This window comes from Scyliorhinus torazame, chromosome 18 (assembly GCF_047496885.1).
Source record: "Scyliorhinus torazame isolate Kashiwa2021f chromosome 18, sScyTor2.1, whole genome shotgun sequence".
In the NCBI taxonomy this organism is placed as follows: Eukaryota; Metazoa; Chordata; class Chondrichthyes; order Carcharhiniformes; family Scyliorhinidae; genus Scyliorhinus; species Scyliorhinus torazame.
Window position 1 is genome coordinate 118,023,051 of NC_092724.1, and position 17,159 is coordinate 118,040,209.

General features: G+C 49.1%; 1 protein-coding gene across 3 annotated transcripts in view; it reads left to right on the forward strand.

The window, feature by feature from the left end:
* mycbpap (mycbp associated protein) overlaps window positions 1–17,159 on the forward strand; it is a 233,198-nt gene that overhangs the window by 164,872 nt on the left and 51,167 nt on the right. For all 3 annotated transcript variants that reach the window (XM_072483208.1, XM_072483204.1, XM_072483207.1), the window contains exon 15: window positions 11,336–11,460. In XM_072483208.1, coding sequence (XP_072339309.1) covers window positions 11,336–11,460 — 125 coding nt within the window. The remainder of the gene's footprint in view (window positions 1–11,335; window positions 11,461–17,159) is intronic.

Sequence of the window (17,159 nt, forward strand, 5' to 3'; positions counted from 1 at the left end):
CAGATGAGAGTGGCCAACTCCTTAAAGTAGACGATAAACGTTCGCCATCTCCGGATGAACCCCCCAATTAACCCCCTCATGGTGTATTTGACCTTCTCCAGGTGTAGGAGATCCATGAAGTCTCCCAGCCAGAGCAGAGCAGCCAATCTCCATCCCAGCAGGACTCGCCTCAGTGAGGCGAAGGCAAGAACATCTGCCCCGGCACCCTTCTGCAGCTCCAGCAAGTCCGATAGCCCGACTATGGCTAGTAAGGGACAGGTTTCTAGCTCGATGTTCAGAATCGCCGACATGAGCGAGAAAGTAGACCCCAAAACCCATCAGTTTGGGACAGGGCCAATATATGTGTATGTGGTTAGCTGGCTCCCTCGAACAACGCTCACACCCTGTCTTCAATCCCCACAAAGAAGCCACTCAATCTAGCTCTGGTCAGGTGCGTCTTAAACGCTACCTTAAGCTGGATCAAACTCAGCCTCACACATGGGCACGTGGTGTTCACCCTACGGAGGCCTCACTCAACACCTCATCCTCCAATACGGGCCCCAGCTCCTCTTCCCACTTGGCTTTCATACCGAGACAAAGTCCTATGGCAGAATCCGCCCATATATACCGAACGTACTACCCTCCGATCCCACGCACGAAAGGATCCTCTTTATCAAGGAGAATAACGGTGCCTCTGGGAATGCCAGGAACGTTTGCCTAAAAAAAATTTGCATCTGAAGGTATCTAAATGAATCCAGGCCGAGAGCCCAAACTTCTCTTTCAATGACTCCAGACTGGCAAACCACCCTCCAGGAATAGGTCACATAGTCTTTCCAACCCTTCCCTCTTGCCAGTGTGAATGGAAGAGAAGCCATCACCCAGTGCACACAAACTGGACCCCTTGCAAGACCCAAACTCCATCAGCAGCCAGGTAGATCCCAGCTCCCCACACCATCCCAACTCCTTCTCTGCATTAGCTGCCCAGTAATAAAATAGAAAGACCAGATGACGCTGAAATAGAAAATAAATCTTGGCAAAATGTTCACCTTAATTGACTGGACCCTACCCCCCAGAAGCAAAGAAAGGTTGTCCCCCCCTTTGTAGGTCAGATTTGACCTTGCTCACCAGGCTGATGTAATTCAGTTTACAGAGTCGGGCCCAATCTCAAGCCACCTGGACCCCCGGGTACCAGAAGCTGGACCTGGCTAAACAAAAAGGAAGTAACCCCAGACTGTCCTCATTCCCCGGGTTGTTAATGGGAAAATACTTGCTCTTCTTCAGATTTAATTTGTATCTGGAAAAGAACCCAAAACTCTTCAGTATCTTCATTATGTCCCCCATGGTGAACACCGGGTCCTTCACCTATAACAAAGATCATCTGCATTAAGGGACACCCTATGTACCACTCCATCCCGAACTATCCCTCTCCACTTGTCCGAAGCCCTCAGGGCAATGGCCAATGGCTCAATCGTTAATGCAAATAAGTGGGGAGACATAGGACACCACTGCCTTGTCACCCTCTACAACGGTAAAACTCCGAACTCATGGTATTTGTATGAACTCTGGCCAAAGGGGCCTTGTACAGTAGATGTACCCACGAAACAAACTTGGGGCTCAACCTAAACTTCTCAAACACCGCAAAGAGGTACCTCCACTCCACCCTATCAAATACCTTTTCTGCATCCAATGACACAATTATCTTTGGTTTCGGCCTGGCCACTGGTGTAAGAACCACATTCAGCAGTCGAAGCACAGTGGACGACAGTCTTCAGCCCTTTACAAATCCCTTCTGGTCCTCCCCAACTACTCTGGGAGATGGGGTTCCAACCTCAATGCCAGAACCTTAGATAACAGCTTAGCGTCTAAGCAGTGAAATAGGACGGGAAGACCCGCGTTTCTCAGGATCCTTGTCCTTTTTCAAGAGAAGGGAGAAAGATACTTGCCCAAGCATCACAGGAAGGGAACTCTGGGAGAAAGTAGTCATTGAACATCCCCATCAGTAACGGAACCAGCTGTCTGCAAACTTCTTATAAAATTCCACTAGGAACGCATCAGGTCTTGGTGCCTTCCTTGTTTGCATCTATCCTATCACTGACAGGACCTCCTTTGGACCCAACAGCACCTCCAGCCCTTCCTGCATTTCCTCCCCTACCTCAGGGAACTCCAAGCCCTCTAAAAACTCTGTCATCTCCGACTTCCTCTGGCGGCTCCGACCTGTAAAGCCTCTCATAAAAACTCCAAAATGGGGTGGCACTGCTGCCTCCTGGCGCCTAGGACCCGGTTCAATCCTGGCCCCGAGTCACTGTCCATGTGGAGTTTGCACATTCTCCCTGTGTCTGCATGAGTCTCACCCCCACAACACAAAAGATGCGTGGGGCAGGTGGATTGGCCATGCTAAATTGCCCCTTAATTGGAAAAAAATAATTGGGCACTCTAAATTTTAAAAAAATAATGAAAGAAAGAAAAGGTCCGAAATGCCCCGTTCATTTTATCCGGGGCTGAAACCAGCCTACCTCCCGAAACCGTTATCTGGATAGTCTGCCGAGAAACCACTTGCTGCCTTAGCTGATGAGCTGGCTTTCTCCCCATATTCACAGGTAACCCCCCTTTTGGTGTCTCAGCTGGCTCATCACCCTATCAAAAGACAGCAGGTCAAATTGCATGTGAAGTCCCTTACCCGCAAGTATCTATGTTCACTTCTTCTTGGGAGCTCTAACCTCTCCTTCAGTTCCTCTATACTAGCAAACGTCTCTTCAGGTACAGATCTCACCCTAACCAGCCCCACTTCTCTCCACCTCCTCAACTGGTTCCAGACCTTCACTGGATTCCACCACTGGGCTCTCCGTGTATTTCCTTGGTGCCAGTGGCAATGTCGCCGCCACCACAGCCCGCAGGCTGAACCCCCTACAAGATTCTTCCTCCATCCTAACCCATTCTGCCCCCTCCTTCCCACCACTGCCTCACCTTCTCCACATTCGCCATCCAGTAATAATGCAGCAGGTTTGGCAGCACCAACCCCACCTCTGCCTCTGTAACAGGGTCCTCTTTACCCTTCCTCGCCCACACAAACTCTGAAATAATCATATCCAGCTTCCGGAAAAAGGCCTTTGGTACAAAAACCGGAAGCGTCAGGAATATGAATAAGAACCTTGGCAGGATATTCATCTTCCCCTCTTGGACCCTCCCTGCCGGAGTCAGATACCGCATGTCCCACCTCTTAAGATCTTCCCTTAACTCCTCCACCAGCTTTGTTAAGTTCCATTTATGCAATGTTGCCCACTCTCCCGTTACCTGAATCCCCAGGTATCTGAACCTATGTCTGGCTATTTTGAATGGTAGCACCCCCCCCCCCTAGGTTGACTCTCCGACCCAACCGGTTCACCAGGAACACTTCACTTTTCCCTACGTTCAACGTTTGTCCTGAGAATGCCCCAAACCTCCCTAATAGGTCCATAATCCTCCCCATGCTCTCCAGCGGGTCTGACACATACAGTAACAGGTCTCCGCATATAGCGACACCTGATGCTCCCTACTCACCCTTTCCACTCTGCCAACCCACAAGGAGCCATTGACAGAGGCTCCATAGTTAGTGCGAACATGAGCAGCGACAGCGGCTCCCCGCCTTGTTGCTCCGTGTAACCCAAAATTTTGTGAGTCCCTATTCTGACCGCTGGTGCCAAGTACAACAGATGCACCCACGCCACAAACTTCAGCCCGATCCCGAACCTTCTCAGTACCTCAAACAGGTACCGCCACTCCACCCAGTCAAATGCCTTCTCTGCATCCATGGGCACCACTACCCCCAGTACCCATCCTCTCACCTGGCCTTCCTGTCCATGTGTTTTGTGCAATATAATCTCCCCTCTAATCACCACCTTCAATGCCTCCCATAGAATAGAGGGCAAAACCATCCTGTTTCCATTGAACTCCACAAATTCATCTATGGCTCTCGAAACCTGCCTGCAAAACCCCACATCTGCCAAATGCCCCACCTCCATCCTCCATCCTGCATTGGGCCCACCTCCAGAACTAAATCTACGAAATGCGGAGCATAGTCTGAAACGACTATGGCCAAATACAACGCCTTCCTCACCCCAGGAAGACGAAACCTGCCTGTCACAAAGTAATCTATCCTAGAGTACACCTTGTGTACTGGGGAGAAAAAACAAACTCCTTGCTCCCAGGATGCATACACTGCCACAGGTCCGCTCCCCCTGCCTCCTCCATAAACGGCACCAGTACCTTTGCCACTTTCGAAGGGGCCAATGACTTTGGTTTAGATCGATCGAGTTGCAGATCTAAGACACAATTTAAATCACCCCCCAGAATCAGTTGATGAGTATCTAAATCCAGTACTGGGGCTAACAACCGCCCTGTAAAGGTCACAACATCCCAATTCGGGGCATACACTTTTACGAAGACCACCGACTTACCACTCAGTGTACCTGTGACCATCACATATCTACCTCGGGGATCAGCCATTACCCTTTCCGCTAGGAAGTGGACCCACGTACTAACTCCCTCCCCCAACCTAACAAACAAGCTAGACTCATTGAACCTTGACTAAACAGGACCACAAATCGCAGCCCCTACCCCCACTCTGCCCCGTTCACTAGCCTGCAGCTTCTTGCTCATGAGGTAGCCCCCACACAGGGTCCACACCCAAAAGGCAAAAAAAAAACTAATCCCCTTGGCTGGTCCACCCTGATGAAGTGCTGAGCCCCAGCAACCTTACTGTGTTCCACTTCCCCAGCGGAGGCCATTTGGTTAACATCTTACCATTTTAGTTATACCCCCAACTGCCTTGGCCCCCTCACCCCAAGAAAAAAAAAATACTGTCCAGAAACTAAAGAATTAACACACAGTACCATAACGTCCTCAACAAACCCTTCTCATCCTCTTCTTTAAAAGTCCCATTTGACCCTCTTCTGTCGAATCCCAGTCCTTTCTCTTAAATGAAGGCTTCCAGCTGCTCCGGCGTGTCGAAGTAGTGGGGCGCGATTCTCCGCTCCCGCGCCGGTTTGGAGAATCGCCTGCCGCGTGATTTTTCCCCGCGACGCCGGTCCAACGCCCTCCCACGATGCACCCAAGCGGCGAGAACGGCCCTGTCGAGTTCTACGCAACGCAGGCCGGAGAATCGCCCGGGACGCCCAAAATGGCGATTCTCCACTACACCCGCTATTCTCCGGCCCGGATGGGCCGAGCGGCCTGCCCAAAACTACGGCTTCCCGCCTTCCACACCTGGTCGCTGCGGGCGGGAACAGCGCAAGAACGCTGGGGGTGCGGCCTGTGGGGGGGGGCGAGGGGGTTCTTTCACCGGGGTTGCACTCAAAGGGGGTCTGGCCCGCGATCGGTGCCCACCGATCGGCGGGCCGGCCTCTCTGAAGGAGGACCTCCTTTCCTCCGCGCCCCGCAAGATCCATCCGACATCTTCTTGCGGGGCAGCCTCGGGGAGGATGGCAACCACGCATGCGCGGGTGACAGCAGTTAGGCGGCGCCAATGCCCGGCGCACGCTGACGACGCTGCTTTAGCGACACGCCCCCCGAGTTTCTCGCGGCCCCGATCCTAGCCCATTTTCGGGCCCTGAATCGGTCGAGATCGGGGCCGTTTCGCACCATCGTGAACCTTGGCGGCGTTCACGACGGCGTGGGCACTTAGTAGCAGCAGCGGAGAATCGCGCCCGTGGTCTTTCGACTCCATCATGACTCACAGCCTCACTGGTACACCACCCTGGACCGCACTCCTTTCTCATTTAGCACAGTTAAAGGCTGCATGATACTTTGCTAGTTCGGCCCGATGTCCTGGTCAATTCGAACTCTCAGTCGATGTTACAGTTCTTCTTGGCCCACTCCAGGGTTCGCTCCTTCCTCCGAAAACTGTGGAAACGATTAACACCGACTGTGGTAGCTCGTTCGCCCGTGGCTTCTGCCGTAGTGCCCACTGGAGCCTATCCAAATCTGGAGGAGAGAATACTACAGTCAGCATGTCTACCATGACGGGCACAGCCAAGCCCACCATCTTCCCTCCTTCCAACTCCCGAACTAGACGATCAGCCTGAGGCTTCTTCCAGTAGGCTTCTTCGACAAAATTTTTGATATAATTCCGCCAGCAATTCTTTACACAGTTCGGCAGGCTGGGTTTGACCACAAAAATCCCCCAAATATCGGGCAAAAAAAGATCGAAAATACAGGACTCTGGTGGGATCTACCTTTTGCATGACTTGCTCTCACATTTTTTAATTAAAATATTTTTATTCAAGGCTTTTCAACAAAATATAAATGCACAAAATATAAAAAGAACATCCAAAGAGCATCAGAAGAACATCACATCAACCCAACAAACAAACCTCCAGCGTCCCTGACACCGACCCCCCCTCCACGTCCCACCTTCCCCATTTTAATCCCCATACTCCTCCCCAAAATCTCCCCAACCCCCCGCTGACCCCGTAGATGTACTGCAGCAAATCACCAAAGCTGCTCTCCAAAATTCAGTGTCCTCACACTCCTCCCAGTCCATGGTCTCTCATAAAGTCCATCGCCTCCTCCAGTGTTAAAATAAAACCCCTGCTTCTGATGAGTCAACCACAAGCGGTCAGGGTACAAAACCCCAAACTTCACTCCCTTCTTGAAGAGGGCAGCCTTTACCCGGTTGAACCCGGCTCTTCTCTTCGCCAACTCCACAACCAGGTCCTGGTAGATCCGCGGCTCACTTCCTTCCCAGGTGCACCTCCTGGTCTGCCTCTCCCGCTGCAAAATCTTTTCTTTGTCCAAGAAACGGCGCAACTGCACCACCATCGCCCTCAGCAGCTCCCCCACCTGCACCCTCCTCCTCAGTGCCCTGTGCGCCCGAGCCATCTCACGGGGCTGAGCAAAGGCCCCATCCCCCATCAACTGCTCCAGCATCCTTGCCACATTCTTGGCGGCCTCCACTCCCTTGATGCCCTTGGGCATCCCGACTGTCGTCAAATTCTTTCGCCGGAGCGATTCTCCAGATCCTCCAACTTCTCTCCCAGCCTCTCCGAGCTGTCCACCGCCAAGCCCAACTCCACCGCCAGCGAGGCCATCCGCTCCTCATGTTCCCCCACTGCTTCCTCCACCTTCTGAATCCCCATGACAGTAAATATAGCGAGAGACAACATAGTTCCAAGTCAGGGCGGTGCATGACTTCAAGGGGAACTTGCCGGTGGTGGTGTTCCATTCATCTGTTGCTCTTGTCCTTCTAGGGGGTAGATGTCACGGGTTTGGAAGGTGCTGTCGAAGGCACTTTGTTGATTTGCTGCCGTACATCTTGTAGATAGTACACAATGCTGTCACTGTGCTTTGATGGTGGAGGGGAATGAATGTTTGAGATAATGGATGGGGTGCCAATTAAGTGGGCTTTCTTTGTCCTCGATGATGTTGAACTACTTGAGTGTTGTTGGAGCTGCACCCATCCAGACAGTATTCCATCACATCACTGATTTGTGCTTTGTAGATGGTGGGCAGGCTTTGGGAAGTGGAAAGGCAAGTTACTCGCCACAAAATTACCGCTTCTGACCTGCTCTGAAAGCCACAGCATTTATCTGGTTGATCCGGTTAGTTTCTGGTCAGTGGTAACCCCCAGGATGTTGATAGTGATGGATTAATACATAGAAACATAAATAGAAAATAGACGCAGGAGGAAGCGATTCGGCCCTTTCAGGCTGCTCTGCTATTCATTATGATCATGGTTGATCACCACGGTCAATACGCTGATCCCGCCTTCCTCCCATTTCCCTTGATCCCTTTAACCCAAGAGCTATATCTAATTCCTTCTGAAAATCACACAACGTTTTGGCCTCACCTTCTTTCTGTGGTGATCTCAATCCTAAAAGGTTCACCCCTTATCCTCAAACTATGACCCCTAGTTCTGGACTCCCCCACCATGAGAACATTCTTTCTGAATCTACCCTGTCTAATCCTGTTAGAATTTTGTAAGTTTCTATGAGATCCCCTCTCACTCTTCTACACTCCAATGAATATAATCCTAACTGACTTAGTCTCTCCTCATGTGACAGTCCAGCCATCCCAGGAATTACCTGGTAAACCTTCGCTGAACTCCCTCCATAGCAAGAACATCTTTCCTCAGATAAGAACATCAAAACCGCACACTAAACTGCCTCACCAATGCCCGATACAATTGCAGTAAAACATCTCCATTCCTATACTCAAATCCTCTCGCTATGAACGCCAACATACCATTTGCGTTCTTTACTACCTGCTTTACCTGCGCGCTTACTTTCAGTGACTGATGCATGAGGACGCCAAGGTCTCACTGAGTATCCACCTCTCTCAATTTACACCCATTCAAATAATAATCTACCTTCCTATTTTTGCTACCGATGTGGATACCCTCACATTTATCCACATTATATTGTATTTGTCGCACGTATGGCCATTCACTCATCCTGTCCAGATCCCGCTCAAGCATCTCTGCATCCTCCTCCCAGTTCACCCTCATGCCCTTTGTATCATCTACAAATTTGGAAATACTACATTTAGTTCCCTCATCCAAATCACTAATATATAATGTGAACAGTTGGGGTCCTAACACAGATTCCTACGGTACCCCACTAGTCACTGCATGCCAATCAGAAAAAGACCTGTTTATTCCAACATTTTGCTTCCTGGCTGCTAACCAGCTTTCTATCCATCTTAAGACACTACTCGCAATCCCATGCGCTTTAACTTTACATAGTAATCTGCTATTTGAGACCTGGTTCTCCTTGGTCAACTCTACTAGTTACATCTTCAAAGAATTCTAATAGATTTGTCAAGCATGATTTTCCTTTCAGATATCCATGCTGACTTTGTCTGATTACACCACTGCTTTCCAAATGCTGTGCTATGAAGTCCTTGATAATGGACTCCAGCAACTTCCCTAATACCGACGTTAAGCCCACTGGTCTATAGTTCCCTGTTTTCTCTCTACCTCCCTTTTTGAATAGCGGTGTTGTATTAGCTACCCTCCAACCTGTAGGAACCATTCCAGAGTCCAAAAGATTTTAGAAAATGACCACCAATGGATCTACTATTTCTAGGACCACTACCTTAAGTATTCTGGGATAAAGATTAACAAGCCCTGGACATTTGTCCACCTTCAATCCCATTAATTTCCCCAAAACTATTTCTATACTAATACTAATTTCTTAGAATTTACACTGCAGAAGGAGGCCATTCAGCCCATTGAGTCTGCATCGTCCCTTGGAAAGAGCACCCTATCCAAGCCCACACCGCCACCCTATCCCCGTAACCCCACTCAAACCTATTGGTCCTAAGGGCAATTTAGATGGCCAATTCACCTAACCTGCACATCTTTGGACGGTGGGAGGAAACCGGAGCACCCAGAGGAAACCCACGCAGACACGGAGTGAACGTGCAGACTCCGCACAGTGACCCAAGCCGGGAATCAAACTTGGTACCCTAGAGCTGTGACGCAATTGTGCTAACCACTGTGCTACCGTGCTGCCCCTTCAGCTCCTTACTAAACTTGTGTTTCTCAGAACTTATGGTATATTATTCAAGCCTTCCTTTGTGAAGACAGAAACAAAGTACGAATTTAGTTCCTCGGGCCTACATTCATTTTTAGAAATCTTTCTCTCTTTCCATATGATAGAAACTTTTACAGTCGATTTTTATGTTCCTTGCTAGCTTACTTTCATATTGTATTTTCCCTTTCTTAATCAATCCCTTGGTCCGTATTTGGTGAATTTTAAACTGTTCCCAGTCCTCGGGTCTATTGTTTCAGTGATTGTAATGACATTGAATGTCAAGAGAAGATGGTTATATAGAGAAGGCCACTTGTGTGGCATGAATATTATTTGCCACTTAAGAACTGGATCCTGGGCAGCAAGATGGCGCAGTGGGTTAGCCCGGCTGCCTCACGGCGCCAAGGTCCCAGGTTCGATCCCAGCTCTGGGTCACTGTCCGTGTGGAGTTTGCACATTCTCCCCGTGTTTGCGTGGGTTTCGCCCCCACAACCCAGAGATGTGCAGGGTAGGTGGATTGGCCACGCTAAATTGCCCCTTAATTGGAAAAAAATAATTGGGTACTCTAAATTTATTTAAAAAAAGAACTGGGTCTTGAATATTGTTGCAGTTTTTGTTAAAATCATGCTGGTTCTATTTGAAAGTCAAGCGTGGCTCTTCCTCTCCTTACTGCCTAGTTCAGATAAGTGCCTTTCACCAGGGACAGACAGGCAATGGATGATGACGAGATTATATGCGGCGCCTGTGCCCGTGCTCGACCCATTTTTTATTGTTAGGCGATGTTCCCTTGTGCTGTGCTCTTCTGCGGCGGGGAACTGATGTCATCCTGTTGTTGTTAATGTTGAGCTTTCAGACATTACAGGTCCTGAAAGTGGCAAATTAACCCTTCTTTGCTATGCAGAACAGCTTCTAACTTGATGTCAGATCTTCCCGATTTAAAGACCAGGGCAATTCTACCCAAAGGGTAGGTTTGGCACCAAGGGGAAATATTTCCAGGGCTATGCGGAGAGTGCAGGGCAACAGGACTCGTTGGATAGCTCTTTTAAAGAGGTAGTACAGACACAATGGAAAGAATTGTCTCCCCTGTGCTGTGTGATCTACACAGCAATTGTGTTGTTCTAAGTTCTCCATGGTATAAAAGGCACCACATTTTTCTCACCAGGATCACTGAAACTTCCTTCTTTTGGCTGAGTCCCTTGACCAAATATGTTCATAGAGCTCTCAGTCCACCTGTCTGGGTTAACCTGGTGCTTCTTCCATTGCTGTTTGTATGCACCAGCATCAAGAATGATCTTCGCAAATTAACAAAGTGGGGATTTTGTGAGGGCCATGAAGAACCCAGCACGAGTTTTAAGGATACAAAGTAATAACATTTATTTACAATAATATATAACAGAAGCAGCAACTTCCCTTGCTGCACACTCCTTCCTGCTGTTTCCAAACTGGCCAGCTTTATTTATACTTGGAGTTTACTAATGATTTCTCCGCCCCCCTCATTGGGGAAGCTCATACTCCCACAGGATTGTGGGATTGTCATTAGTCCCCAGCCAATGGTAAGTAGGCAGGTTATAACAGGGGAATTAAACTTGAGTACATCATACTTATTCTACTCAAGTTGTACTCACACGCAATTGCCTTAAAGTTGTATTTGTGACTCTCTGATTAATGGTTTATGTGCTGCCAATTCCCTAATCTTTAAATAGGGTAGATTTGGCAAAAAAATTGGATCTAGCACAATTAAGGAAGCACTTGAGTTGGAAGCTGTGCATTAATGAAAGAGAGGCAGAGATTTTGTCTTGGACTTTATAACGAGACTCTGTGTTTTTCTTTAAAATATGTTCCTCCATCAGGATGTGCTAACGTTGTTGAAGGATGAGGAACAGAAGGAGAGAGCACTGGAACAGCTTAACCTGAAAGTGTTGGAACTTTCCACTGTACCATTCAGTATACAAGAGGGCATTTTCTACAAAGTGCTGTAAGTGGGACCCTTTGACCTCATGATTCATTCTGTCAACCTCTATTTTTAAATGCTGAACTTTAGGTAAAATATGTGAAACAAAACAGTGAATGGGACAGTTTGTCCAACTTATTTCATGTAGGAGCTTTACTAACAGAGTAGAATAGAATGATACAGCACAGAAGAAGACCATTTGGCCCATCGTCCCTGTGCTGGTTCTTTGAAAGAGCTATACAATTACTCCCACTTCCCTTCCCTTTCACCATAGCCCTGCAGATTTACTTCTTCAAACTTTTATCCAGCTTCTGAATATTATTAGGTCAGCATCCACAATCTTTTGATGGATAACGTTCCACACATCCACCACCCTTGGTGGAGAAAAAGTGCTTCCTGATTTCACCCCTGAATGACCTAGCTTTAATTTTGAGGTTATGCCCCCTAGTTCTGTATCACCCCTACCAAGTAGTAGTTTCTCGGTCTACTTGATCAGGTCCTTTTATCATTTTAAACACTTCTATCTCCCCTCAACTCTCTAATCCCAATGGAATACAAAGATAATGCAACTTGTCCTCCCAGTTTAATCCTTTAAGTGCAATACCATTCTGGCCAGCGTTAACTGCACCTCATCCAAGATTCTTTCAAAGGTGTAACATCCAGACCGAATGTAGTTCTCTAAATCAGGTCTTGACCAGAGCTCGTAAAACTAAAGCATAACATACTCACTGAACTCAGTTAATATTGAATCGCTCATCCCGAGTGATTAGGAGGATGCATCATTGGGAAAGTGACAGGGCCGGATGGGTTTCCGGTGGAATATTATAAAAACTTCAAGGATAAACTGGCACCCCTGATGGTGGGGATGTTTGAGGAGGCGATAGGGAAGGGGGTGTTACCACAAACTTTGGGGCAGGCATCGATTTCCCTGTTGCTAAAAAAAGATAAGGATCCGACGGAGTGTGGGTCGTATGGGCCCATATTACTTTTATTTATTTATTTATTTATTAATATTTTATTGAAAATTTTTGGTCAACCATCACAGTACATTGTGTATCCTTTACACAATAATATAACAGTATAAATAACTATGACCTGTTTTATAAACAAAGAATAAATAATATATAACAAAAACGAAAACTAAAACTAAATGGCAACTGCCTTGTCTCAGATAAACACTCTCCAAAAATATGATTTAACAGTCCAATATACAATTATTTATAACAACGACCTACACATATTATACATATATATTAACAACCCTGAGAGTCCTTCTGGTTCCCCCCTTCCTGCCATGTCATTTATCCAGGTCTCCACCCCCGGGGGCTTGGCTTCCTTCCACATCAACAGTATCCTGCGCCGGGCTACTAGGGACGCAAAGGCCAAAACATCAGCCTCTTTCGCCTCCTGCACTCCCGGCTCTTCTGCAACCCCGAATATAGCCAACCCCCAGCTTGGTTCGACCTGGACCCCCACCACCTTCGAAAGCACCTTTGTCACCCCCACCCAGAACCCCTGTAGTGCCGGACATGACCAGAACATGTGGGTGTGATTCGCTGGGCTTCTCGAGCATCTCGCACACCTATCCTCTACCCCCAAAAATTTACTGAGCCGTGCTCCAGTCATATGCGCCCTGTGTAACACCTTAAATTGAATCAGGCTTAGCCTGGCACACGAGGACGATGAGTTTACCCTACTTAGGGCATCTGCCCACAGCCCCTCCTCAATCTCCTCCCCCAGCTCTTCTTCCCATTTCCCTTTCAACTCATCCACCATAATCTCCCCCTCGTCCCTCATTTCCCTATATATATATATCTAACACCTTATTGTCCCCCACCCATGTCTTTGAGATCACTCTGTCCTGCACCTCATGCGTCGGGAGCTGCGGGAATTCCCTCACCTGTTGCCTCGCAAAAGCCCTCAGTTGCATATACTGGAATGCATTCCCTTGGGGCAACCCATATTTCTCGGTCAGCGCTCCCATACTTGCGAACTTACCATCCACAAACAGATCTTTCAGTTGCGTTACTCCTGCTCTTTGCCATATTCCAAATCCCCCATCCATTCTCCCCGGGGCAAACCTATGGTTATTTCTTATCGGGGACCCCACCAAGGCTCCCGTCTTTCCCCTATGCCGTCTCCACTGTCCCCAAATTTTCAAAGTCGCCACCACCACCGGGCTTGTGGTGTACTTCTTCGGTGAAAACGGCAATGGGGCCGTCACCTTAGCTTGTAGGCTAGTCCCCCTACAGGACGCCCTCTCCAATCTCTTCCACGCCGCTCCCTCCTCTTCTCCCATCCACTTACTCACCATTGAGATATTGGCGGCCCAGTAGTACTCACTTAGGCTCGGTAGTGCCAGCCCCCCCCCATCCCTACTACGCTGTAAGAATCCCTTCCTCACTCTCGTGGTCTTCCCGGCCCACACAAAACTCATGATACTCTTTTCGATCCTTTTGAAAAAAGCCTTCGTGATCACCACCGGGAGGCACTGAAACACAAAGAGGAATCTCGGGAGGACTACCATTTTAACCGCCTGCACCCTCCCTGCCAGTGACAGGGATACCATGTCCCATCTCTTGAAGTCCTCCTCCATTTGTTCCACCAATCGCGTTAAATTTATCCTATGCAATGTACCCCAATTCTTGGCTATCTGGATCCCCAAGTAACGAAAGTCCCTTGTTACCTTCCTCAGCGGAAAGTCCTCTATTTCTCTGCTCTGCTCCCCTGGATGCACCACAAACAACTCACTTTTCCCCATGTTCAGTTTATATCCTGAGAATTCTCCAAACTCCCGAAGTGTCCGCATTATCTCTGGCATCCCCTCCGCCGGGTCCGCTACATATAACAACAAATCATCCGCATACAGAGATACCCGGTGTTCTTCTCTAAGTACTCCCCTCCACTTCTTGGAACCCCGCAATGCTATTGCCAGGGGCTCAATCGCCAGTGCAGACAATAATGGGGACAGAGGGCATCCCTGCCTTGTCCCTCTATGGAGCCGAAAGTATGCAGATCCCCGTCCATTCGTGACCACACTCGCCACTGGGGCCCTATACAACAGCTGCACCCATCCAACATACTCATCTCCAAAACCAAACCTCCTCAGCACCTCCCACAGATAATCCCACTCCACTCTATCAAATGCTTTCTCGGCATCCATCGCCACCACTATCTCCGCTTCCCCCTCTGGTGGGGGCATCATCATTACCCCTAGCAGCCTCCGTATATTCGTATTCAGCTGTCTCCCCTTCACAAACCCAGTTTGGTCCTCATGGACCACCCTCGGGACACAATCCTCTATCCTCATTGCCATTACCTTGGCCAGAATCTTAGCGTCTACATTTAGGAGGGAAATAGGTCTATAGGACCCGCATTGCAGCAGGTCCTTTTCCTTCTTTAGGAGAAGCGATATCGTTGCCTCAGACATAGTCGGGGGCAGCTGTCCCCTTTCCTTTGCCTCATTAAAGGTCCTCATCAGTAGCGGGGCGAGCAAGTCCACATATTTCCTGTAAAATTCAACTGGGAATCCATCCGGTCCCGGAGCCTTCCCCGCCTGCATGCTCCTAATTCCTTTCGCTACTTCCTCTATTTCAATCTGTGCTCCCAGTCCCACCCTTTCCTGCTCCTCCACCTTGGGAAATTCCAGCCGGTCCAGAAAGTCCATCATTCTCTCCCTCCCATCCGGGGGTTGAGCTTCGTATAATTTTTTATAAAATGCCTTGAACACTCCATTCACTCTCTCCGCTCCCCGCTCCATCTCTCCTTCCTCATCCCTCACTCCCCCTATTTCCCTCGCTGCTCCCCTTTTCCTCAATTGGTGGGCCAGCAACCTGCTTGCCTTCTCCCCATATTCGTACTGTACACCCTGTGCCTTCCTCCATTGTGCCTCTGCAGTACTCGTTGTCAGCAAGTCGAATTCTACGTGTGGCCTTTGCCTTTCCCTGTACAGTCCCTCCTCCGGTGCCTCCGCATATTGCCTGTCCACCCTCAGAAGTTCTTGCAGCAACCGCTCCCGTTCCCTACTCTCCTGCTTTCCTTTATGTGCCCTTATTGATATCAGCTCCCCTCTAACCACTGCCTTCAGCGCCTCCCAGACCACTCCCACCTGGACCTCCCCATTATCATTGAGTTCCAAGTACTTTTCAATGCACCCCCTCACCCTTAGACACACCCCCTCATCTGCCATTAGTCCCATGTCCATTCTCCAGGGTGGGCGCCCTTCTGTTTCCTCCCCTATCTCCAAGTCCACCCAATGTAGAGCGTGATCCGAAATGGCTATGGCCGTATACTCCGTTCCCCTCACCTTCGGGGTCAACGCCCTTCCCAAAACAAAAAAGTCTATTCGCGAATAGACTTTGTGGACATAGGAGAAAAACGAAAACTCCTTACTCCTAGGTCTGCTAAATCTCCACGGGTCTACTCCTCCCATCTGCTCCATAAAATATTTAAGCACCTTGGCTGCTGCCGGCCTCCTTCCAGTCCTGGACCTTGACCTGTCCAGCCCTGGTTCCAACACCGTATTGAAATCTCCCCCCATTACCAACTTTCCCACCTCTAGGTCCGGGATGCGTCCTAGCATACGCCTCATAAAATTGGCATCATCCCAGTTCGGGGCATATACGTTTACCAAAACCACCGTCCCCCCCCTGTAGTTTGCCACTCACCATCACGTATCTGCCCCCGCTATCCGCCACTATAGTCTTTGCCTCAAACATTACCCGCTTCCCCACTAATATAGCCACCCCCCTGTTTTTCGCATCTAGCCCCGAATGGAACACCTGCCCCACCCAACCTTTGCGTAGTCTCACCTGGTCTATCAGTTTCAAGTGCGTTTCCTGTAACATAACCACGTCTGCCTTAAGTTTCTTAAGGTGTGCGAGCACTCGTGCCCTCTTTATCGGCCCGTTCAGCCCTCTCACGTTCCACGTGATCAGCCGGGTTGGGGGCTTTTTACCCCCCCCCCCCCCCTTGTCGATTAGCCATCCCCTTTTTCCAGCTCCTCACCCGGTTCCCACGCAGCTGTGTCCCCCCCCAGGCGGTGCCCCCCCACCCATCCCACCCCATGCCAGCTCCCCCCTCTCCCCAGCAGCAGCAGCCCAATAATTCCCCCCCCCCCCCCGCTAGATCCCCCACTAGCGTAGTTACACCCCCCATATTGCTCCCAGAAGTCAGCAAACTCTGGCCGACCTCGGCTTCCCCCCGTGACCTCGGCTCGCACCGTGCGACGCCCCCTCCTTCCTGCTTCCCTATTCCCGCCATGATTATCATAGCGCGGGAACCGAGCCCGCGCTTCCCCCTTGGCCCCGCCCCCAATGGCCAACGCCCCATCTCCTCCACCTCCTTTCCTCCCCCCACCACCTCCTGTGGAAGAGAGAAAAGTTACCACATCGCAGGATTAATAACATAAAACTCATCTTTCCCCCCTTTTTACCCCCCTCTTCGCCCCCCATACTCGCCCCACCACTTTGTTTCAAACGTTCTTTTTTTAATAACCCGCTCATTCCAATTTTTCTTCCACGATAAAAGTCCACGCCTCATCCGCCGTCTCAAAGTAGTGGTGCCTCCCTTTTTTTTTATTAAATAATTTATTGAAAATTTTTGGTCAACCAACACAGTACATTGTGCATCCTTTACACAATATTATAACAACACAAATAACAATGACCTATTTTATAAACAAAAAATGAATAAATAATAAATAACAAAAATGAAAACTAGCC